Genomic DNA, 25,602 nt, shown 5'->3' with positions numbered 1-25,602 from the left:
GAAGAAGAAGAAGAAGAAGAAGAAGAAGAAGAAGAGTAGTAGTAGTAGTAGTAGTAGTAGTAGTAGTAGTAGTAGTAGTAGTTTGGATTTGATATCCCGCTTTATCACTACCCGAAGGAGTCTCAAAGCGGTTAACATTCTCCTTTCCCTTCCTCCCCCACAACAAACACTCTGTGAGGTGAGTGGGGCTGAGAGACTTCAGAGAAGTGTGACTAGCCCAAGGTCACCCAGCAGCTGCATGTGGAGGAGCGGGGAAGCGAACCCGGTTCACCAGATTACGAGTCTACCGCTCTTAACCACTACACCACACTGGCTCTCTCTTCTAAGAAGAAGAAGAGGAGGAGGAGGAGGAGTTTAGACTTGATATCCCGCCTTTCACTCTCTCTTTATACTGTGACCCCGTCCACTTCCACAAAAGGCGCGACGTACCAGCCGTGTGTCAAGTTCCAAAACATATTTTCTTTGCTAAAATTCTTCGCCACATCTTCGTGTATCATCTGAAGCAGCGTCTGCAGTTCTGAGAAGGGGTATGGGGGGGGAAAGGCAGGTGATATAATGAATAAATTCTGGAGAGGGGTAGCCATGACAGCCTAGAGGGGAGTCGCTGAGCTCTCCGGGACTCACGGTAGCACATCGGCTCCTCTTCTTCCCTGGTTGTCTTGCTGAAGATGGACTCCATCTCCTCCCCTTCCTTGGCGCTGTCGGAAGGGGGCTGGGCCGCTTCGTCGTAGATGGGCGACAGGGAGCTTGTGCTGGTCAGGGTCGTTTTGCTGTGGGGAGAGGAGATGCTCATGGTGGAAGACCTCTTGGGGATTCTCCTGCCCCGGTACTGTCCTTTCTGGGTGTATTTTCTGCTCTGGAGAAATGCAACAGAAAGCCCTTAAGAGGCGGTGCCTCATCAGGATGGTCCTACTGTTTGACAGGGACACACACACACACACACACACACAATTCCACAAAGTATTAGGAAAACATGGGAAACTGATTTAGGCACCTGGCTTGAGGATGAACAAGGGGGGGAGAAAATGTGGTCAGATTTGCCATTTTGGCACACATTCAAGGAGGTGCTTTGAAGATGCTATTCTGCTGGGACCGGACGCTTGTAAAAAATTCCGTATGTTATAAAACTCCAACAATATTATGGCGGAGAAGAGGATTGTTGCTTTGCCTGCAGTGGGATTGCCCGATAGGTCAAATTTTTTTGGAATGAGGTCTTTTCTGAACAAGACCAAATCCTCTGCTGAGATCTGATGCTAGCACTCTTCTTGACCGGAAGCAGAAATAATCGTGGAATTCAATACAGAGAGTTATTGGCTACGTTTCTGGTTGCTGCATGGATGGGATGCTCTCCCCAGGAAAGTTCACCTGGCGCCTTCATTATACACCTTTAGGCGCCAGGCAAAAATGCTCCTCTTTAACCAGGCCTTAGGCTGATTGGCATCCAATGCCCTTTTAAAATGTGTTGGGGAGGAGGGAGGGATTATTATGTTGTCCTTGTTTTTATTATGTATTTTGTATTTCCATACTGTGATTTTATGTTGTGAACCGCCCTGAGCCCTGTGGGTATAGATTGGTATACAAATTTATTAAATAACAACAACAGCAACGATAATAGCTAGTTGTTGGAAGGGGGGTTCAGAGCCCACAAGGATGGATGGTATAAAAACAAGTATGAGGGGCTGGTGGGGTGGAGGCGCTGAGCCTGTGTGTGGTGGCATCCAACACTCACTGCAGAGCCATAAGGCAAGCCTCAGTTATCCCACCTGCAGTATGGAGACAATGACAGCTACCCAGTAGAGCACTAAGTAACCATCCCACCAGAGAAAGAATTTACACTCCTCCTCCAACCACACATGCCACGGAAACTGTTCTGAAGGGCTGGCGGAAAACCCCAGAACCCCAGGGAGGGTGTCAGGAATGGTGATTTGTTTTGTTTTATTTTTTTGAGGCTCTAAACAAACACTAAACAACTACAGTCGTACCTTGGTTGTCAAACAGAATCTGTTCCGGAAGTCTGTTCGACTTCTGAAAATGTTTGACAACCAAGGCGCGGCTTCCGATTGGCTGCAGGAGCTTCCTGCACTCAATCAGAAGCCACGGCAGACATTTGGCTTCCAAAGAACGTTCACAAACCGGAACGCTCACTTCCGGGTTTGCGGCGTTCGGGAGCCAAAACGTTTGACTCGCAAGGCGTTTGGGATCCAAGGTACGGCTGTATTTGGAAACTGGCATAAACCGATTTACCTTTGTTTGCAAGAGAAAGTGCTCCCATCGAGCCTTCACCGTCTTTTCTTTCGCGATGACTTTCAAGGAACTTTTTGCACCGCCGTACTGCCTAAGGGGGGAAAATGAAGGGGGCAAGCTTTCAGTGGCTACAAACTGGCTTTTATTCCAAGCCCCTTTTGGCACCGCTGAGACACAACTGACTCTTGGGCCTAGCCACAGATTCTACATCCAGTGGCAGGACCCAGTCATGGAAAGTGCCCAGCTTCTGGCTCTAAACACGTGCAGAGTGCTTTTCTTACGGCTAGTAGCCTGTCCTCTCTTGAAAGTATAGAATACGGAATTTACAGCTGTGTAGCCTTCTAAATGGGACACGGGTGGCGCTGCGGGTTAAACCACAGAGCCTAGGACTTGCCGATCAGAAGGTCGGCGGTTCGAATCCCCGTGATGGGGTGAGCTCCCATTGCTCGATCCCTGCTCCTGCCAAGCTAGCAGTTCGAAAGCATGTCAAAGTGCAAGTAAATAAATAGGTACTGCTCTGGCGGGAAGGTAAACGGCGTTTCCGTGCGCTGCTCTGGTTCACCAGAAGCAGCTTAGTCATGCTGGCCACATGACCCGGAAGCTGTACACCGGCTCCCTCAGCCAATAAAGCGAGATGAGCGCCGCAACCCCAGAGTCAGCCACGACTGGACCTAATGGTCAGGGGTCCCTTTACTTTTAGCCTTCTAAATCCTTGGCTAAATTCTTCAACCCAAGCTCATGGGGTGATTTTTTGCATAGTTTACTCACAGCGGTGAAGCCACACTCAACCCCAACCAACAGAGGAGTTGCTCTACCCTATTTTCAGAGCCACCTGCCCATTTCCAAGGTATATCCATTTCCATCACCTGGCCTGCCGGCACCAAGACCCACCTGGGATTCCAGCATGTCATCACAGGTTTCATGCTGCTGTTGGGATCCAGAGTCAAAGCTTCCAAGAGCCAGTTGAGGGCGCACAGCTGCCGGAAGATGGAGTCGCTGTCAAAGAGAAAGAGAGAGAAAGGCAGATGGTGAGTTGATTGGCAGGTGGTGGGGCTGATTGGCAGAGGGGGCGGGCTCAGGGGCTGCAGGGCTTGTGAGTTTTGAGAGGGGGAAATGGTCCACAAAGCAGAGAACTATGCAGCCGGGCTTTGGGCTTGTGGTCCTCAAAACAGAAGTTTAACTAGATATAACAACAATAACAAATTCCTTAAACCCCGCCCAACTGACTGGGTTTCCCCAGCCCCTCCGGGCAGCTTCCAACAGAATATGAAAAACCCCACAGCAAAAAACTTTAAAAACTTCCCATACAGAGCTGCTTTCAGAGGTCTACAGAAAGTTGTACGATTGTTTATCTCTTTGGCATTTTGATGGGTGTTCCACAGGGCAGGCGCCACTACCGATAAGACCCTCTGCCTGGTTCCCTGTAGTTACACTTCCTGCAGTGAGGGAACCGCCAGAAGGTCCTCAGAGCTGGATCTCAGTGTCTGGGCTGAATGATGTGGGTGGAGACGCTCCTTCAGGTATACTGGGCCATTTAGGGCTCTAAAGGTCAGCACCGACACTTTGAATTGTGCTCGGAAATGTACTGGGAGCCAATGTAGGTGTTATATGGTCCTGGCAGCCACTCCCAGTCACCAGTCTAGCTGACACATTCTGGATTAGTTGTAGTTTCAGAGTCACCTTCAAAGGTAGCCCCACATAGAGCGCATTACAGTAGTCCAAGCGAGAGATAACCAGAGCACGCACCATTCTGGCAAGACAGTGTGCAGGCAGGCAGGGTCTCAGCCAGCATACCAGACGGAGCTGGTAGACAGCTGCCCTGGACATAGAATATATGCTAAACTCTCTTGCAGGTACTGTTCAAAGGAAACAAACACTCTTCCTTTAACCACCTGCTTAGCACCTTCATGTTCCATACGTGGTTATGATCCCCCTTTCCCCAGGGGAACAAATATAAAGGAGACAAAGTCCCCTCTGAGCATGTAAAGAGAGCCTTCCCCAGACCAACAAGCAAACTGCAAGTGGTCTCTGAAAAGAAATGTCAAGCTGAGAGTCCGAGAGTATTCCTGACGTTATTAACGCCTTCGAACGTACAAATGGGCATCCGGATGCTTTTCCGACAGCAGGCCGTTGTAGACGGGGGTGAAAGGTCGGACAATTTTCTTCTTCTTCTTTTTCTCCGTCTCTCTCAGAAAGGGACATTCTGTTAGAAAGAAACTTGGGGGTGGAGGGGGGGGGAGAGAGAGACAAAGAGACACAGCTGTCAGAAAACAAAAGCACAATCTGTTCTAGACAGGAACTGCTTATTGATCTGATTTACACCCACTCCTGGCACTTCTCGTCCTTTCTGAAGAGCACCCTGACCTGCAAAATTAGCACCCTCATAGACATTTACAACTGCGGAGTCCTGTACAAGGAAAATGTCATAATAGCAAAATCACCCTCCTCTTTGGTCTCCGGCATGCTTAACAGCTAAAGATGTTCCTTTAATGCAAGACTGGGGAATCTTCTTTTAAAAAAGGTGATTTATATTGTGAAAAGTGTCTCATGTGCTTCAGGCATAGAGATATTATCATAATTCCTTCTAATACTGATTCAAATTGTGCCATACGGAGCCTCCACTCGTTCCCCCATGCTAATGTCCGGTCTATGAGCGCCATTGCGTGTATACCCTAAAGCCATGGGCAAGAAAGACGTTCAGGGGCAGAGCACATGCTTCGCTGGCCAAAAGGTTCGATCTCTGGGTAGGGCTGCGAGGAACTCTGGCAGAGCTGCTGCTGCCCCATGTAGAAAATGCTGAGCTGGGTGAGCCAATGGTCTGATTCGGTATAAGGAAGTCTCCTGTGATTAGTCAGGGGTAGAGCATCTGTTTTGCAGGCAGAAAGTCTGTGACTTGATCCCTGGAATCTCCAAGTAGGACTGAGCTCCTGGAGAGCAGCTGCCAGACAGTGTAGATGACACTGAGCCAAGAATCTCACTTGGTGTAAGGTAAAGGACCCCTGGATGGTTTAGTCCAGTCAAAGGCGACTATGGGTTGTGGCCGGCATGACTAAACTGCTTCTGGCGCATTGGGACACCGTGACGGAAGCCAGAGTGCACAAAAAAAGTGTTTACCTTTCCGCCGCAGTGGTACCTATTTATCTACTTGCACTGGTGTGCTTTCGAACTGCTAGGTTGACAGGAGCTGGGACAGAGTGACAGGAGCTCACCCTGTCACGGGGATTCAAACCACCGACCTTCTGATTGGCAAGCCCAAGAGGCTCAGTGGTTTAGACCACAGCGCCACCTGCATCCCACTTGGTGTATGTAGGGCTGCCATACATCCTGGATCTTAGACCTAAGTCAATTAACAAGCCCTGGTTTTTACTTTTTGAAATATGGCAGCCCTAGGTTACACGGTCCGTATAGTTAAAGCCATGGTTTTCCCAGTAGTGATGTATGGAAGTGAGAGCTGGACCATAAAGAAGGCTGATCGCCGAAGAATTGATGCTTTTGAATTATGGTGCTGGAGGAGACTCTTGAGAGTCCCATGGACTGCAAGAAGATCAAATGCATCCATTCTTAAGGAAATCAGCCCTGAGTGGTCACTGGGAGGACAGATCGCGAAGCTGAGGCTCCAATACTTTAGCCACCTCATGAGAAGAGAAGACCCCCTGGAAAAGACCCTGATGTTGGGAAAGATGGAGGGCACAAGGAGAAGGGGATGACAGAGGACAAGATGGTTGGACAGTGTTCTCGAAGCCACAAACATGAGTCTGACCAAACTGCGGGAGGCAGTGGAAGACAGGATTGCCGGGCGTGCTCTGGTCCATGGGGTCACAAAGAGTCGGACACGACTAAACGACTAAACAAAGGTTACACGGCCGTTTCTCACACTGTCTAAAATGTCTGGAGGGCATCGCATTGGCCAACTCTGAGCTAGTCAACCTTGCAAACAGGTGTGTGTGGATGATCTCCTGAGACGCCGTCAGCTCAGCTCTCAATCGAACCTCAGGAACCCGATGGCGCCACTTAGAGGTCACATTTGGAAAAAGGAAACGGCTGTTAATAGATTAAGAGCCTCGAAGAACACCTACTCAGTCAGTTCTTCATCCCCTGAGTCTTCATCGGAGGACGAGGATGATGGGTATTTCGGCGGCTGACAGTCAGTCCTCTGCCTTTCCTGCTCCTTCCACTCTTCCAGCCTGGTTGCCTCCTGCCTCTCCAGAGTTTCTCTGCGAAGCATATGGAAGTAGCCCCGCCCGATCTTCACCGAGTTGATCAGATACCTGTTAAAAATGGCGGGAGGTCAAGCACTGAAGTGACGGCAAAGCTACCAATACGGAGATACATTATTCCCCTCCAGCAACCCTCCAGAAGAACTCTCTGTCTCTTTAAATTTCTGCAAAGGGTAAAAGAGCCCATGTTGAAAGAAGTCCAGGACCCAAAGGATTATGGGTTGTCTCAGAGGCCTTCCTCCTCCTCATTCCTGTCAGGAGAACTTATTTAATTCATTATTATTATTTTTTAGATCTTTGTGAACACTATTCGCAACCCCGAAAGTGCAGTAACAGGGCGTCACATCACAACATAAACAGGACAAACAAAGAATCAATAATAAGGAAAAGAAAGGGTGACGCGCCAGAATAAAGCAATACATTACGAGCTGCAGTGGTTGCTGAATGTTGAGCATCACAGTCTATCGTAGGACTGGGTGATACATCAATACATCGTCCAAAAATGGTTTCGATATTGGTTTCATAATTTTTAACCTGGCAGTATATTGTGAATCATGATGTTTGTGTGTGTGTTATGCAAAAATTGCCTTGTTGTAAAAACCATGAAGCCAGACAATGCCTCTACATAGCTCCATCCTTATTTCAGACATTGTGATATATTAGTATAGCACAGGCATAGGCAAACTTGGCCCTCCAGATGTTTTGGGACTACAACTCCCATCATCCCTAGCTAATAGGACCAGTGGTCAGGGATGATGGGAGTTGTAGTCCCAAAATATCTGGTTGTAAATGTTTTAACCGCTTTTAATTTGCAGCACCTTAAATGGTGGTTGTTGTTTTTTATAATATTATATTATTTCATTATTTTATTTTTGCTTGGGGTGGGATAAGCATTTAGTTAGCACTATTGTTTCTTGTTTTGTTTTGTTTTGTTTTGTTTTGTTCTGTTTTGTTTTATTATTATTATTATTCTGTTAAATTATTATATAGTTTGTATTTTGCGTTTAAGGGGAAGGGTCATGGCTGCCTGGGAGTGGGCCTCAGCCAATAGATTGGGTGGGGCAGGTTCCACAGGGGGGGATGTATTGGGACACCCGATCTCAGTGATCACGGGCAGGAGGAGGAGTTATGCTAAGACCAGACCATGTCATTACCGAGGAGGCTGGTTTAGTCGTTGTTTGAGGACTATCCCTGCCTCCAGGTCTGGTCCTGACCGGAAGGATACAGTAATCAGCAAGGGAAACCCACATGACCTGAAAGTGTTGCTGTGCAATGCCAGGTCAATGATGAATAAAACCACTGCCATCCACGACCTGATTGTGGATGGAGGATTTGACCTGGCATGTGTGACAGAGACCTGGTTGGATGAAGCAGATGGGCCTGTCCTTGCCGCTGCTTGCCCACCAGGTTTCTCTTACGCACAGCAACCCAGGTCATGTGGGCGGGGAGGGGGGGTTGCAGTGATTTTTAGGAAGTCATTAGTCTGCACCAGGCGTCCTATTGGGAAGACCCAGTTTTCTGAGTGCATGTTCTGGAAGTTGGGCAATAGGGGCAGTACAGGATTCCTACTGGTGTACCGACCTCCCCGCTGCACCAAGGATTCCCTGCCCGAGCTGCTTCAGGTCGTGGCGGATATGCTCCTGGAGACACCTAGCTTGGTTGTCCTGGGGGATTTTAACATCCATGCCGACACGACCTTACAAGGGGCCGCTCGGGACTTCGTGGAAAGCATGGCCTCCATGGGGCTGTCCCTGAATAAGTTTGGCCCAACTCATAGCCGTGGACATGCCTTAGACTTGGTGTTCACCTCTATGGATGTTGGTGATCTGACACTAACTAAAAGCGAAACGAAAGAAGTGCCATGGTCAGATCACTTCCTGGTGCAACTGGACTTCTCCGCAACCCTTCCCCTCTGCAGGGAGGTGGGACCGATTCGGATGGTCCGCCCCCGCCACTTAATGGATCCAATTGGCTTCCAGAGAGTGGTAGGGGATGCTTTATCCCAAGTTGATGGCCTTTCAGCTGATTCCCTGGTGGCACGCTGGAATGCGGAGTTAACCAGGGCTATTGACTGTCTGGCTCCGAAGCGCCCTCTCCGATTGCATGGAGCCCGGACAGCCCCGTGGTTTTCCCCGGAGCTGAGGGTGATGAAACAATCGTTGAGACGGCTAGAGCGCCGGTGGCGGAAAACTCATTCTGAATCAGACCGGACACGGGTTAGAGCTCAACGTCGAGCCTACCAAGTGGCAATGGCGACGGCGAAGAGGGCCTTCTTCGCCGCCTCCATTGCATCTGCAGAAAACAGCAGCAGGAGACTTTTTCAGGTGGTTCGCAATCTATCGGAACCACCTGTACCACCGGGGCCTGGTAGGGACCCCAAGATCTCCTGCAATGCTTTTGCCAAGTTTTTTGCAGATAAAATCGCTCAGATTCAGAAGGAGGTAGACTCCACCGTGGGAGCAGGGCCAGGGCGGGAGAGTGCTAGAGTTCTGTCTGGTCCTGTTACATGGGATCAATTCCAATCTGTTACCTCCGAGGATGTGGACAGGCTGCTTGGACAAGTGAAACCGACCACCTGTCTCCTTGATCCTTGCCCATCCTGGCTGATAAAAGCAAGCCGGGAAGGGCTGGGCGATGGGCTCTGCGGGGTGGTGAATGCTTCCCTCTGTGAGGGAGCCTTCCCAGACCCGCTGAAAGAGGCGGTCATTAAACCGCTTCTTAAAAAAACATCTTTAGACCCGGCCAATTTGGCCAACTATCGCCCAGTCTCAAATCTGCCATTCTTGGGCAAGGTGATTGAGCGGGTGGTTGCTGAACAACTCCAAGCACGCCTGGAGGAAACGGACCATTTGGATCCCTTCCAATCGGGATTCAGGCCTCACCATGGGACTGAAACTGCCTTGGTCGCGCTGGTTGATGATCTCCGGCGGGCTAGGGACAAAGGTGAGAGCTGTTTCCTAGTTCTGCTGGATCTCTCAGCGGCCTTTGACACCATCGACCATAACATCCTTCTGGACCGTCTAGAGGGGCTGGGAGCTGGGGGCACTGTCATACAGTGGTTCCGCTCCTTCCTCCTGGGCCGTGTCCAGAAAGTGGTGGTGGGGGATGAGTGTTCAGACCCCTGGGCTCTCACTTGTGGGGTGCCTCAGGGTTCTGTCCTCTCCCCCATGCTTTTTAATATCTATATGAAGCCGCTGGGAGAGATCATCAGGGGGTTTGGACTGGGTGTTCATCAGTATGCAGATGACACCCAGCTCTACCTCTCCTTTAAATCAGAACCAGTGAAGGCAGTGAAGGTCCTGTGTGAGTGCCTGGAGGCGGTTGGAGGATGGATGGCGGCTAACAGATTGAGGTTGAATCCTGACAAGACAGAAGTACTGTTTTTGGGGGACAGGGAGCGGGTTGGTGTGGGGGATTCCCTGGTCTTGAATGGGGTAACTGTGCCCCTGAAGGACCAGGTGCGCAGCCTGGGAGTCATTTTGGACTCACAGCTGTCCATGGAGGCGCAGGTTAACTCTGTGTCCAGGGCAGCTGTCTACCAGCTCCACCTGGTACGCAGGCTGAGACCCTACCTGCCCGCAAACTGTCTCGCCAGAGTGGTGCATGCTCTAGTTATCTCACGCTTGGACTACTGCAACGCGCTCTACGTGGGGCTACCTTTGAAGGTGACCCGGAAACTACAACTAATTCAGAATGCGGCAGCTAGACTGGTGACTGGGAGTGGCCGCCGGGACCACATAACACCGGTTCTGAGAGATCTGCATTGGCTCCCAGTACGTTTCCGAGCACGATTCAAAGTGTTGGTGTTGACCTTTAAAGCCCTAAACGGCCTCGGTCCTGTATACCTGAAGGAGCGTCTCCACCCCCATCGTTCAGCCCGGACACTGAGATCCAGCGCCGAGGGCCTTCTGGCGGTTCCCTCATTGCGAGAAGTGAGGTTACAGGGAACCAGACAGAGGGCCTTCTCGGTAGTGGCGCCCGCCCTGTGGAACGCCCTCCCATCAGATGTCAAAGAGATAAATAATTACCTGACATTCAGAAGACATCTTAAGGCAGCCCTGTTCAGGGAAGTTTTTAATATGTAACGCTGTATTGTTTTTAACACTGATTGGGAGCCGCCCAGAGTGGCTGGGGAAACTCAGCCAGATGGGCGGGGTATAAATAATAAATTATTATTATTATTATTATTATTATTACCTATGCCTGGTATAGCACGTTTAGCTGATGATATATCGCGATGTTGAAAACCAGATATCGCCCAGCCTTAAATCATAGGAAATTAAATCCTACTGGATGACTTAAAAGCATTCTGGACCCTCCAGCTCCCTGGAGATGCACGGGTTTTGTGCAATTTTTCCCATGGTAGCCAAAGTCTGTAAGTTATAATACCACACAGCCAAATGCGGATTTTTTCAAGGGTTCCTATTGCTGGGCTGTTGAAATCCCAGTGGCAGCGAAAATCCAAATCAAGAGCTCTTCGGAGTGACAAGCTGTCTGTCCACATATTGACGAATGTCAGTTGTGGGGAAGCCTGAGCAGGTGATTTAATTGTTTTGGATATTTCTTAATATACTCGGGACCGGAATAATGAAACCTGATGGCATTCCCACCAAAGGTGGAAGGAAGTCCCTCAGAGCCCGCAGGCCCTCCAGCAATCTTGTGTTGATTGCGACGCGATAGGAAACATCTGCACAGGTGCGCAATTGCCATCTGTGCTGCCAACTCCCTCCCATATAACAAAACGGATTTATAGGAATTCGCTAACCGCCGTGATTTCCATTCAGATTCCTGTACTAGAACTGATGGACACACTGTACGCCTAAACACAGAACCTATAAGGAAGGCGAGCTATTGAATTCCCTAGAGAGATTCTAGCCCACGGGTAGGCAAACTAAGGCCCAGGGGCCGGATCCGGCCCAATCGCCTTCTAAATCCGGCCCATGGACGGTCCGGGAATCAGTGTGTTTTTACATGAGTAGAATGTGTCCTTTTATTTAAAATGCATCTCTGGGTTATTTGTGGGACACAGGAATTCATTCATTTTATTTTTTCCAAAATATAGTCCGGCCCCCCACAAGGTATGAGGAATAGTGGACTAGCCCCCTGCTGAAAAAGTTGCTGACCCCTGTTCTAGCCCATAATGGAGGAGTCTGAGGATGGAGGGTAACTCCGAGGAGCACATAATCCTGACCCAAGTGCTGGACTACCTACAACAGCCTTTGTCAACCTTATATGCCTATAGACATCTGGCAGGCTCCTTCAGTCTGCTCTTTCTGGCACCTGGCAAGAACATTTTCGCTTAGGCAAAGGCTATGCAGACATATTGAAAGTTTCCATGAGTTTTAATCTGGAAACTGCTGAATTTGATTATTTTTGGTCATTACTGAATTTAATTATTTTCTGAAGGTTTTTAATAGCTGTGCTTAACTGTTTGTTTGTTTGTTTGTTTGTCTGTTTGTTTTAAGATGATAATTTAATCTTAACTCTTATTGTAAACTGCTTTGAGGTCCATTACTCATCACAGAATTGTAGAGAAAACCATAGAGTCATACAGCTGAAAACGCTGGCAGCGTTTAAGATAAATTCAACAGTGTAAATAAGTTTTTATGGATGTAATAGTGGAATACTGAATGGTATCATTTTTTGTAAAATATGCAGGGATTTATGATATGTAAAATGAACCATGGAATAAGAAGGGAAGTCATTGATATCTTAAGGATACAAAAATGAGTACTTTAAATTGTAAAACAAAAATATTATACACACACACACACACATATATATAATGAGAAAATGATAGAGTTGGAAGGGACTGCGAGGTTCATAGAATCATAGAATCATAGAGTTGGAAGAGACCACAAGGGCCATCGAGTCCAACCCCCTGCCAAGCAGGAAACACCATCAGAGCACTCCTGACATATGGTTGTCAAGCCTCTGCTTAAAGACCTCCAAAGAAGGAGACTCCACCACACTCCTTGGCAGCAAATTCCACTGTCGAACAGCTCTTACTGTCAGGAAGTTCTTCCTAATGTTTAGGTGGAATCTTCTTTCTTGTAGTTTGGATCCATTGCTCCGTGTCCGCTGCTCTGGAGCAGCAGAAAACAACCTTTCTCCCTCCTCTATGTGACATCCTTTTATATATTTGAACATGGCTATCATATCACCCCTTAGCCTCCTCTTCTCCAGGCTTGCAATTGCAATATTCTGTCCCAGTTAGTAATCTAGATAGCCAATGCATTCTGCATTAGCTGCTGTTTCTAGACCATTTTCATGGATAACTGACTCCAGGCTACGTGGACCCTTTCAGATAATTACGTAATTATGTTTCTCCAGGAGCCTTGAGGTGAAACACTACTACGGTGGTACCTCGGGTTCAACCCCTGGAGTGCAGATGATGATGATGATGATGATGATGATGATGATGATGATTTCCTCATTGCATTTCTGTCCTTTTCTTCAAAAGAGCTTAACGTGGGAAACATTCTTCTCTCCCTTCCTCATTTAATCCTCACAACTTCCTTGTGAGGTAGGTTAGACTGAGAGGCAGTGACTGGCCCAAGATCACACAGGGAAGTTCATGGTCAAGTGGGGATTTGAACCGTGGTTTCCCAGGTCCTAGTCCAACACTCTAACCACAACACCACACTGGCATATCATCATCGTCACCATCATAGGATCATAGAATTGTAGAGGGACCATGAGGGTCATCCAGTCGAACCTCCTGCAATACAGGAATCTTTTGCCCAACATGGGTCTTGAACTCACAACCCTGAGATTTAGAGTCTCATGCTCTACCGACTGAGCTATCCCTTCACCACGATTTATTTATATCCCACCTTTTCTGCAGAACAGGGACTGAAGGCGACTCACAAAAAAATAAAACAAACCCAAAAGGCTAAAAAACCTATAAAATATAACCGTTAAAAAGCAAGCGAGCTAAGATGACTATGTAACAGTGGCTTCCATCGTAAGACGCATTTGTGCCCCTACAAGGCTGGTGTTCACATATTTAATAAATAGATATGTGACATATAAGGGGAGAAGACCTCATCCAGATTCTAGGCAAATAAATAAATTTTGCATTGGCTATGAGACTGCAGTAGAAGATTTCTTTCGTCTCTCTCCCCTCCCCCCCCGCCACCTATTTTTAAAAGAAGTCTTTTGTCGGATGACAGACGAGACAGACAACGCAAAGCGCTCACTGCCAGCAAAATGGATACATCACGACAAGTTGTTCTGCAGTCCGCGTGCAAAACATATTTCTACCCCGTCCGAATCAGACAAGCCCATCCATCTCCCGAAACATTGTGCGTACCTCCTCAAGTAATGGCTGCAACTGTGTTCAGAACACCCTCTTCCTTCCCAGCAATGCATTAAAACTACTCGAAGGCTACTAGACACTTAACAAATGGCGCTTCTGAATCTCAAGGTGATTCTCTGTCTGCCTTTAATATCCGTGGAATTCCAGACGTATGGGAACCCATGTCGGAATGTATAGATTTTGGCAAATTTCCTTTTAAAAAGCTCAAAAACTTCTTTTTTTCATTTTTTATAAAATATTTTATTTATGACTTTCAGGTTTATGCATTTCAATAATTTTACTGTCATTTTAACATTTCAGAACTTGACTTCCTTCCCCCTCTTTCTGCTGTTCCTTACATTTATTTTTAATATTTTCTGCATATCCAAATTAACTTAATTTGTTCATTTATTCATCTGCTTTAAATACATACTATTAGGAAACTACAGGTTATTATAATAATCCTGCCAATGTTCTTATCTGTTTACAGTTTGTTTGTAAACCGCCAATAAACCATTTCCATGCTTTTATGAAAAGTCTGTTATTTTTCCAGTAAGTTTTGCCATTTCTGCATATTCCATATGTTTTTGTATCCATTCCTGGGACTTCTTCTTCTTTCCATTTTTGGACAAGTAACATTCTTGCTGCTGTAGTCGCATACATGAATAAGATTCTATACAGTTTCAGTAGTTCTGTTCCTATAACTCCCCAAAGGAAAGCTTCTGGGGTTGTTGTTTTTTACAAATGTTATTTTAAACATCTTTTTCAATTCATTATATATCATTCCCAAAAAGCACAAGACTTCTTTTTCAGATGCTGCAAAAGCCCAACAACTTGTGTGTCTGGATTTTCACTTTTGGAAATATGGCAACCCTAGAAATGTATGCCTCTGACAGTGGAGGTAGAACACAGTCATTGTGGCTAGCAGCCAATGAGAGCCCTGCCCTCCCTGAATTTGTCCAATCGCCTTCTAAAGCCATCTAAGTTGGTTGGCCACGCCTCCCTCCTGCGGGAGTGAGCTCCATAGTTCAACTATGCATTGAATACAGAAATACTTTCATTTATCTGTCCTGAGTCTCCCAACTGTACGGAAGCTCTCCATTTCACACACCACTTCCAATCTTTTAAGTTTGTTGTTGTTGTTGTTTAGTCGTGTCCGACTCCTCGTGGCCCCCTGGACCAGAGCACGCCAGGCACTCCTGTCTTCCACTGCCTCCCGCAGTTTGGTCAAACTCATGCTGGTAGCTTCGAGAACACTATCCAACCATCTCGTCCTCTGTCGTCCCCTTCTCCTTGTGCCCTCCATCTTTCCCAACATCAGGGTCTTTTCCAGGGAGTCTTCTCTTCTCTTGAGGTGGCCAAAGTATTGGGGCCTCAGCTTCATGATCTGTCCTTCCAGTGAGCACTCAGGGCTGATTTCCTTAAGAATGGAGAGGTTTGATCTTCTTGCAGTCCATGGGACTCTCAAGAGTCTCCTCCAGCACCATAATTCAAAAGCATCAATTCTTTGGCGATCAGCCTTCTTTATGGTCCAGCTCTCACTTCCATACATCACTACTGGGAAAACCATAGCTTTAATCTTTTAAGTTTAGTTCTCCACAATCCCATAGCAGTTTCTGATTTTTTTGTTTTTGCTTTTAAAAAGCCTCATCGAAATTCTGCAGCATTTAAGGGTTGTTTCCTCCAAATATATGTATACCGTCCCATGCAATTTTGCTTTGCTTGTTCCTTAAACTTGAGTGGTTGCATGCACACAGGAAGGGTGCTGCTGCAACGGGGACTGCAACCATGAATTTTGAACGATGACTGTGTTTCAGTTCGCGTATTGTTTCAGAAACTGCACATCAGAACTGAACTGAATTTCTACCCTGTCTGTACCAGGCAAGCATTATGTTATGACAGCTCTCTCGATCTCTCAACACACACACACATTCTGCGCTGTCCCTGGCAGGTGGCACAAACAAGGGCTAGTCATTTTCACACAAGGGGTGGGGAGGGGGCAAAGCAAATACCTTTCCATTTAAATCCTCGTTTCAAAAGCATCGTATTTATGCAGCAACTTAATAAAATTAGCCTCTGCCGCCAACTTGACGAGGAGGTAAGAATCATTCATTAAAATGCAAATGCATTTGAGATGAACTTTGGAATGCATTTATTACAGTAATTGAGCTCCAGCCGGCTGGAAGTCACAACACGGATTTTCCGCCACCTTGCCGACAAAGGCCATGCCTTTCTTGTAAACTAATAACTTCGTCACTGGGAAAATTGAGAGAGCTTCCCTCCCCCACCCCCCGCCGCCTTTTTGAGTGCTAATCATTTTCGTCGGAATACTCCGGCTCCTTTATAGGATTAAATTAATATAGATAAAGGTCAGGCTCGTACTGTACCAAAATAAAAATGACCTGGCAGCAAACCAGGTGGATGGCAAGCTGACGAGGAGCTCGCTTTCATGCTTAATACAACATCATGTGCGTATAATTATCTTAAAACGTCTGACCGCCCCACTGATCTATTCGTAAATTTGTAACATGGAATAACAAAGGAGTCGAGCTTGAATAGGCCAGATGCATCTCTTTGAAGCAGGAGTGAAAACATACTTATCAAAGGGTACGATCTGACTATTATTATTGTTAAGTTGTGGGTGAACATACCAGACGACACAGCGATTCTTCAAACAGCTCTTGTTTATTCACAGGTCAGAACTGAACTGAACTGAAGGGTTCAGTCAGCCTGCTTATATAGAGCTCCAGTACATCGTAACTGTAACAATTTTCTAAAACTATCCAATCAATGTCACTTTCGATCCCTTATTTGCATAACTATCTACAGTATGCCCCTGCTGGCCCAGGGTGAGAACTTCAGTACATAACAATTATTATTATTATTATTATTATTATTGACCAGTACTTCGCACAGAGGTCCCAGAGCAGATTACAATAGCAAAGGTAAAGGTAAAAGGACCCCTGACCATTAGGTCCAGTCATGACCGACTCTGGGGTTGCTTTATTTATCTCGCTTTATTGGCCGAGGGAGCCGGCGTGCAGCTTCCGGGTCATGTGGCCACCATGACTAAGCCGCTTCTGGCGAACCAGAACAGCGCATGGAAACGCCGTTTACCTTTCCGCTGGAACGGTACCTATTTATCTACTTGCACTTTGACGTGCTTTTGAACTGCTAGGTTGGCAGGAGCAGGGCCCGAGCAACGGGAGCTCACCCCGTCGCGGGGATTCAAACAAGAGTAAAACAATAGTAAAACACAGTATTAAAAACAGGGTTAAACAACTGACAATGGCAAAATAACACACCTCAAGTGTCAACAGCCTAGGTAAAGAAGTGTGTTATCAGCACTCGCCAGAAACAGTATAATGAAGGTGCCAGAGTCACCTCCCAGGGGAGGGAGCTCCACACTTAGCGACCACATCTGGGCATCCCCAGAACCACAATACACACTGCCCAGGCTTGCACTTTGGTGCAGCTATCGCAGCAGTTTGGCTTCACCCCCATAGGTGCACTCCATTGTCTCACAAGACAATGCAACTAGAGAGTCTGCACTGCGAGAACGGGATGCCGGACTAGATGGGCCATTGGCCTAATCCTGCAGGCTTTCCCCACGTTCTTATGTTCTTTACAGAGTTCCACTCCAGGGCAAACTGCGTCTCGGGTGCGCAACTGGGAGATGCAGTGCTGTTGCTGGGCCCAGAAAATAGCGCTTTCCTTTCATGACTGATGGCGTAGGTAATATTCCACCCACCCAGACACTCTGCTCCCTGTCTGCTCATGTCTGCTGTCTAATTAACGTGAGCTGTCATTCACATAGAAAGAAAGTCTCCCCCACCCCAAAACGCAGATCCACTCTCTTTCTCCCCTCTTTCTTTCTGGAACAGAATTTTGCAAACCTCCAGCCGTGACCACGCAAGAAGCATGCCAATTAGAGCGCTAGCTGCCAAATGGCAAAAAAAGGGAAGAAGCCTAGGATGCGAGGCAACAGAGCACCTGTTTCCAAGCAACTGGCATTACCAGGCATTAGCTGCAGAGGAAGTCTAGCGCTGGCAGGTAATGCCAAAGTCCCCAAGCGGCGGCACAATTTCTCTCTTTCTCTCTGTCCTGCAGGTGCTCATCGTATCTCCGGCCACGACCACACCGACAGCCTGATCTGCTCCGGCTGATTTGCTGGCTTTGGGAGAGGAGGGAATTGGCAGAGTACGAAGAGGGGCTTAAAACAGCCGAGGCTGAAAAGCAGTGGGCTGAAGAGGAACAGAAGAAAGAAAGAAAGAAAGAAAGAAAGAAAGAAAGAAAGAAAGAAAGAAAGGGGAGTTGAGGCCAGGCAGAATTCCAGCGTTAACAGCTTTGCACAGGGCAAAGGAGCAGGAAGTGTCTTAAGCCTGGAGGTCAGCAGAGAACAGAATGAATACATCAGGTCCATGCCTGCGAATCCCGCGATTTGACTCTCTGCGTTTTGAGTGCCTTATCTGTAATGCTGCTGTTATAGGAATTCTAAGGTCTCATATATATATAAACCATATGTTCATGAATCTACAAGGCAAATACATACATATGTATATAAACCATGCATCTGAAATAGTAAAGGTAAAGGGACCCCTGACCATTAGGTCTAGTCGTGGCCGACTCTGGGGTTGCGACGCTCATCTTGCTTTATTGGCCGAGGGAGCCGGCGTACAGCTTCCGGGTCATGTGGCCAGCATGACTAAGCCGCTTCTGGCGAACCAGAGCAGGGCACGGAAACGCCGTTTACCTTCCCACCGGAGCGGTACCTATTTATCTACTCGCACTTTGACGTGCTTTCGAACTGCTAGGTTGGCAGGAGCAGGGACCGAACAATGGGAGCTCACGCTGTCACAGGGATCTGAACTGCTGACCTTCCGATCGGCAAGCCATAGGCTCTGTGGTTTAACCCACAGTGCCACCCGCATCCCTTGGTCTGAAAAATCCAGGAGAGCAATCCTGAAGCCATTTTGACTCTTCCAGTGACCTCAATTATTCTCTGCAGTGAGGAAGGAAACAGGAAAGCCTCCCCATTGTTTCTTTGCTCTAATCCTGTCTTAAGGGTGTATTTGCGCATGAATAGGGTGAGCCTGTGACCTGGATTCAGGAACTATTTAGCATCTCAAAAGGAATGGCCAGGCTGCCCAGGTAAAGCAATCAAGTGACCATTATCAGTATCCTGCCAGACAGGATTTCTGTTGTAGACTGCCCCCCCTGTGATATATGTATGTATGTATGACGTTTTGGGGGGTGGTCTTGAGCTACAGAATAACAGAAGCCAACCAGAGTATATTGAGAAGCAAAGCGGCTAGTAAGCCTGCTCTTTATTAAACTGTTGCAACAGGGTCCCCACTCACCACACACAGGAGGGAGGAGAACCCAGAACAATGGTGTGCAAGCCCTTATACAGACTCTTGAAATTGCCCACCTTGTAGCCCAAGACCCCCCCCCCTAAAATATCATACATACATCACAGAAGGAGGCGGTCTACAGCAGAAATCCTGTCTGCCAGAATACCTGATAATGGTCACTGACTGCATTACCTGGGCAGCCTGGCCGTACTTTTGTGATGGTTAATACTTTAGTTCCTGAGTCTCAGGTCACAGGCTCACCCTATTCAAACAGAAATATGCCCTTAAGACAGGATTTGCAAGCAAAAGGCAATCCCATTTCCTTCCTCCTTGCAGAGAAATATTTGAGGTCAATTTGGGAGAGTCAAAACGGCTTCAGGATTGCTCTCCTGTACTATTTCAGACAGGTTGGCGGTTTGAATCCCCGCGACAGGGTGAGCTCCCGTTGCTCGGTCCCTGCTCCTGCCAACCTAGCAGTTCGAAAGCACGTGAAAGTGCAAGTAGATAAATAGGTACCGCTCCGGCGGGAAGGTAAATGGCGTTTCCGTGCGCTGCTCTAGTTCGCCAGAAGCGGCTTAGTCAAGCTGTACACCGGTTCCCTCGGCCAATAAAGCGAGATGAGCGCCGCAACCCCAGAGTCGGCCACGACTGGACCTAATGGTCAGGGGTCCCTTTACCTTTACCTTTACTATTTCAGACACGTGGTTTATATACTTATGTATGTGTTTGCCTTGTACATTGATGAACATTTAATTTATATTTGAGACCTTAGAATTCTTATAACAAGCTCTAAACCTACATATTAGGGGAGTCAGCCCCACTGAACTCATCGGGACTTACTTCTGAGAGTGTTAGGGTTGCATCCTGCTCTTGCTTGCTTTCTCCACATTAAGCTAAGCAAGCCACTCCTCTTTGCTCACTGGGATTTGGATTCCATTTCTTTGTGTACATTGTGCTGACTGGGTTCATCTTGTGCTACGTCTATAGCTTGATATTTTTCTATCTCTTTTTTTGCAGTTACTTTATAATGTTGCGGGTTGTGTTAATAAAGCTTTTAAAGGCAATTTCAACGGCCTCAGTCTTCAGTGGCATTTCAGTTTAATTACCTGTGATTCATGCCGGGAGCTGAGGAGTGTATCACTGTCAAATCCTCAACAGTGTAGGGATTGGGATACATTGCCCTTAGCAGCCTTTCAGATGTTTTGGACTAAAAACCTTATTGGTCAAAGCCAGCAGAGCCAAGTTCAGGGGCCGTCTCCTCACTCCCCAGAACACTATTGATGATGGACCGGGTCAGAAGCGGCAATGATGTGCCCAAGGTGGTGTTGTGGTTAGAGCGTTGGATTAGGACCTGGGAGACCAGGGTTCAGTTCCCCACTCAGTCATATTACAGGGGTCAGCAAACTTTTTCAGCAGGGGACCAGTCCACTGTCCCTCAGACCTTGTGGGGGGCCGGACTATATTTTGTAGGGAAAAAATGAACTAATTCCTATGCCCCACAAATAACCCAGAGATGCATTTTAAATAAAAGCACACATTCTACTCATGTAAGAACACCAGACATGCCATACAAATAACCCAGAGATGCATTTTAAATAAAAGGACACATTCTACTCATGTAAGAACACCAGACATGCCATACAAATAACCCAGAGATGCATTTTAAATAAAAGGACACATTCTACTCATGTAAGAACACCAGACAGACCATACAAATAACCCAGAGATGCATTTTAAATAAAAGGACACATTCTACTCATGTAAGAACACCAGACATGCCATACAAATAACCCAGAGATGCATTTTAAATAAAAGGACACATTCTACTCATGTAAGAACACCAGACAGACCATACAAATAACCCAGAGATGCATTTTAAATAAAAGCACACATTCTACTCATGTAAGAACACCAGACATGCCATACAAATAACCCAGAGATGCATTTTAAATAAAAGCACACATTCTACTCATGTAAGAACACCAGACATGCCATACAAATAACCCAGAGATGCATTTTAAATAAAAGGACACATTCTACTCATGTAAGAACACCAGACAGACCATACAAATAACCCAGAGATGCATTTTAAATAAAAGGACACATTCTACTCATGTAAAAGCATGCTGATTCCTGGACCGTCCGCGGGCCGGATTGAGAAGGCGATTGGGCCGGATCTGGCCCCCGGGCCTTAGTTTGCCTACCCCTGGTCATGAAGCTCACTGAGTGACCTTGGAGTCAGTCACTCACTCTCAGTCTCACCTACCTCACAGGGTTGTTGTAAGGATGAAATGGTGAGGAGAACTATTCCCTCCCCTCCACCTTGATTGAGCTCCTTGGAGGAAAGGTGGGATGAAAATGTAATTACCATATTTTTCGCCCTATAGGACACACTTTTTCCCCTCCAAAAATGAAGGGCCCCTCTTGCTCTCCAGGCTTCAGGAAGCTATCCGCAAGCCTTGGGAGCCCGGCGGGAGTTCCCGCCGGGCTCCCAAGGCTTGCGGACAGCAGCCTGCAGCCCGAAACCCGGGGAGCGCAGCGGGGAGCACCCCGGGCTTCAGGTAGCTCTCTGCAAGCCTTGGGCGCCCGGTGCGACTTCCTGCCGGGCTCCCAAGGCTTGCGGATAGCAGCCTTTTCTGGGGGCTGGGGGGGAAATATATTTTTTTTCTTTATTCCCCCCCTCCCCCAAACTAGGTGCGCCCTATGGGCCGGTGCGCCCTATAGGGCGAAAAATACGGTAATAATTGTTGTTGTTTACCTGCCTGGGATCTGCCTCTTTAGGGAAGCTGACATTTCTAGCTTTCATTTATCATCGGAAAATGGAAGAATTTGCATCCTTGTATAGGAACCAACGGTTGCTGGTAAAAGAGACCTCTTCACATCAGGAAACATTACTTTCAGGAAACAACTGGAGACCTTTTCGTTCCGACAAGATTTTCCAGCAGGATGAAAAGGTCTCTGCCTTAGGTACTCCTTTTTTGCATTGTTTTTTAACATATATCTTCAGCAGGATTTCTGTACAGCTTTCAAAACTGTTTTTAGCATTTTTCATGGGACGTTTGAAAACTGCCACAAGGCAAAGGTAAGGAATTAAGGAATTAATCAAAATAGAGTTATTATTTGTTGGGATTGAATCTGTACCCTGCCCTTGGTCCTCAAGGAGCTCAGGGTGGAAAACAGGTAACGTGGAGATAAAAATGAAGCAAAAACATTCTAAAACAGATTCAAACATTACAAAAAACAATTATAACTAAAGACATTATTCTAGCCAATGATCTCAGGGTTGCCAGGAACAGTATTCTTCAGCCACCAAATGCCTGGGTAAACAGGATTGCTTTCAAATTCCTCCTGAAAGCTGATCATGATGGAGACGGACACACCTCACATGGGTTAAGTACTTAATTCGTTCCAGAGGTCCGTACTTAACCTGAAACTGTTCTTAACCTGAAGCACCACTTTAGCTAATGGGGCCTCCTGCTGCTGCCGCGCCGCCGGAGCATGATTTCTGCTCTCATCCTGAAGCAAAGTTCTTAACCTGAAGCACTATTTCTGGGTTAGCGGAGTCTGTAACCTGAAGCATACATATGTAACCTGAGGTACCACTGTACTTCTCCTGCCTCATCTGATGTCTTGAGGAAACCTAGCACAAGGGAGACCTGAAATAGCCGGCCAAAAGAATTAGGACAAATTGCCTGGGCACAACTGCCCTAAGATTAACTAGCACCTGCCTCCTTTCTGTTGTTTACTGTCTGTTCTCTGCAGAACTGCTTTTGAAAGATGCTACTCTGGACGAGAATGTGAGTTTGGGGATGTATGTGCCCTTCTGCGGTTGGCAGCAATCGTTTGTCAGCGTTCATTTTGCATCGGGCTGTTGCTAAACCCCGCAAGCGGTAAATCATGGCATTTGTACCCACCGCTGATGTTCTTGCTGCAAAAGTCTGATATTCAAATTAATGAGTATATGAAGACCAAAGGAGCCATCACGTGAATCAAGCATACAAATGGAAATTTCCATCAGTTCCAGCCACCTCTGCTCAATTTTAAAGTGTCGTCGCTGGAGGCCACTTCATTTGTGACTCTCCACCCCCCTTAACTGGCATTTCTCTGCCATAGAAACCAATGCATGCACCAGCCAAATAAGAACATGAGATGGTCTGTTTTGCCACCTGTGCATAAATCTGAACATCAGTCGGTAGCACCTGAGTCTCTTAATCTCAGGGTTGCGGGTCGAGCCCCATGTTGGGTGGAAGATTCCTGCGTTGCAGGGCTGCTGGACAAGATGGTCCCAACTCTACAAATCTATGATGGCATATTAAATTCCCACCAATATAAAGGTAAAAAGGTAATGGACCACTGGACAGTTAAGTCCAGGCAAAGGCGACTATGGGGTTGCAGTGCTCATCTCAATTTCAGGCCAAGGGAGCCGGCATTTGTCCACAGACAGCTTTCCGGGTCATGTGGCCAGCAGGACTAAACCGCTTCTGGCACAATGGGACACCGTGACAGAAACCAGAGCGCATGGAAATGCCATTTACCTTCCCGCCGCAGCGGTCCCTATTTATCTACTTGCACTGGCATGCTTTCGAACTGCTAGGTTAGCAGGAGCTGGGACAGAGCAATGGGAGCTCACTCCATCGCAGGGATTCGAACCTCTGACCTTCTGATTGGCAAGCCCAAGAGGCTCAGTGGTTTAGACCACAGGGCCACCTGCGTCCCTATTATAAGTGCTTAAGAACATAAGAGGAGCCAATGGCCCATCTAGTCCAGAATGCTGCAATTGTTTGAGGACATCTCAGACATTAGGTTGCATCCAGGTAAGTTCTAGTGAGACTAGACCTACTGAAATCAATGGGCCTAAGTTAGTCGTGCCTTTTAGTCTCAGTGGATCAGTATGACAAACACTCAATACAACTCAATGGGCTGCATCTAACTAAATAGAGCCACTATAGAATCCTAGAACTGTAGGGTCAGAAGGGACCCTGAAGATCATCTGGTCCAACTCCCTGCAATGCAGGAATAGGCAGCTGTCCCATATGAGGATCGAACCTGCAACCTTGGAGCTATCAGCACCACGCTCTAACCAACTGAGCTACCCACTAGCGCAAGGACATTTGGCTGTGCATGGGAACTCCCCTTCCCTCTCCTCTCCCTGTGTTCCCCCTAAATGGGAGGGCCATGGCTCAGTGTGCGGTGTGTGTGTGTGTGTGTCCATCAACCAACTGCAGAGAATCTTCTTTGCATGAAGATAGTCGCAACATCTCCAGGTAGGACTGAGAGAGACCCCCAGCCTGAAACCCTGGAGAGCCACTGCGAGTCAGGGAGGACAGTTCTGAGCTGGATGGACCAGTGATCTGACAAAGTATAGTGAAGGGCTGTAGCTCAGAGGTACAGCATCTGCCTTGCATGCAAGGAGGTCACAGATTCAATCCTTGGAATCTCCAGGTAGAACTAGAAGAGACAAGTGGCCTGAGTTGTTTTCAGGCAGCTTCCTACACTCCTAAATCTGTTCTGGAAGTTTCCTCAACCCTCCAAAGCAGATTTGAGGTGCAAGAGAAGGCAGGGCAGCTCTGTTGCTCAAGCAGAAATCCTTGTGCTTGCAGATCTATTTAGACGGATACCGCCCAATATCTCTGATAATAAGAGGGTGAAAAGTCAGGTTCAAAACCTGTGGCTAGTACAAGGGTGATAAAGCACATCACCTACTTCTGGGAATGAGCTCAGAAACCAAGAGTAGAGTGTAGGGATTCCTGCGTTTGCAGCTACAGATCAACAATTTCGCTAGACGTTGATGTACGGTATCGCGCCATCCTTCCTACCTTGTGTGTGCAAGGTCTTTATGGAGGGTCCTCAGGTCCTTTTCTAAGTTTCTAAAAGGCAGGAGCTTCTTCTCAGGTTCCTGCAGACAAGGAATGTAAAGTTAGAAGAACCTTTGCTGGATCAGGCCAAAGGAGCACCTAGCCCACTGTTCCGTTCTCACGGGTACCCAACCAGAGGCCTTTGGGAAACCCGTAATCTCTGAGATCCCTATTGGCAACCCATCATGGCTCCCTGGCAACTGTGGCTGTGTGATACACTTGGTGGCATTAAGCCTAAACCTCAAATCACAGGCTAGTTGAGGGACTGCCTTATCCTTTATACCCCCAGGTGTTAGGGACTGGGCAGAGGAGGAATGGTGGAGACCTTCTATGGAAGGGTCAGGATGGGGAGGCGAAGAAGACAGTTCAGAATCACAACAGGGGTTTGAGGGAGATCACAGCTCAGAGGCAGATGAGGGAAAAAGCTGGGAAAGAATGGGAGAGGAGGAAGAAGAAGCACCAGAGAGGGGACAGCTGACGGACTCAATGTCTTTAGAAAGCATTCCAGACCCCCCTCTCCCAGAACCTGGTGAGCATTGAAAGTAGGAGAGCAAAGAGCTCAAAGGCAGAGGGCACTTTTCAGCACTTGTAGCGATGACGCATGAGAGAGGGAGGGGGCGGAGACTCACTCA

General features: G+C 47.3%; 1 protein-coding gene across 4 annotated transcripts in view; it reads right to left on the bottom strand.

Annotated features, from left to right (window-relative positions):
• CCDC60 (coiled-coil domain containing 60) overlaps positions 1–25,602 on the bottom strand; it is a 59,375-nt gene that overhangs the window by 7,751 nt on the left and 26,022 nt on the right. For 3 of the 4 annotated variants that reach the window (XM_053369827.1, XM_053369828.1, XM_053369829.1), the window contains exons 3-9: positions 24,932–25,011; positions 6,321–6,512; positions 4,339–4,461; positions 3,136–3,240; positions 2,245–2,335; positions 625–856; positions 430–517 (exon numbers count right to left, since the gene is read on the bottom strand). In XM_053369827.1, the coding sequence (XP_053225802.1) occupies positions 430–517; positions 625–856; positions 2,245–2,335; positions 3,136–3,240; positions 4,339–4,461; positions 6,321–6,512; positions 24,932–25,011 (911 nt within the window). The remainder of the gene's footprint in view (positions 1–429; positions 518–624; positions 857–2,244; positions 2,336–3,135; positions 3,241–4,338; positions 4,462–6,320; positions 6,513–24,931; positions 25,012–25,602) is intronic. The other variant, XM_053369830.1, reaches the window with a different exon arrangement.

Source organism: Podarcis raffonei, chromosome 16, assembly GCF_027172205.1.
Source record: "Podarcis raffonei isolate rPodRaf1 chromosome 16, rPodRaf1.pri, whole genome shotgun sequence".
In the NCBI taxonomy this organism is placed as follows: Eukaryota; Metazoa; Chordata; class Lepidosauria; order Squamata; family Lacertidae; genus Podarcis; species Podarcis raffonei.
The sequence above is the reverse complement of the archived record's forward strand: the minus strand, read 5'-3'. Positions and strand labels throughout refer to the sequence as shown.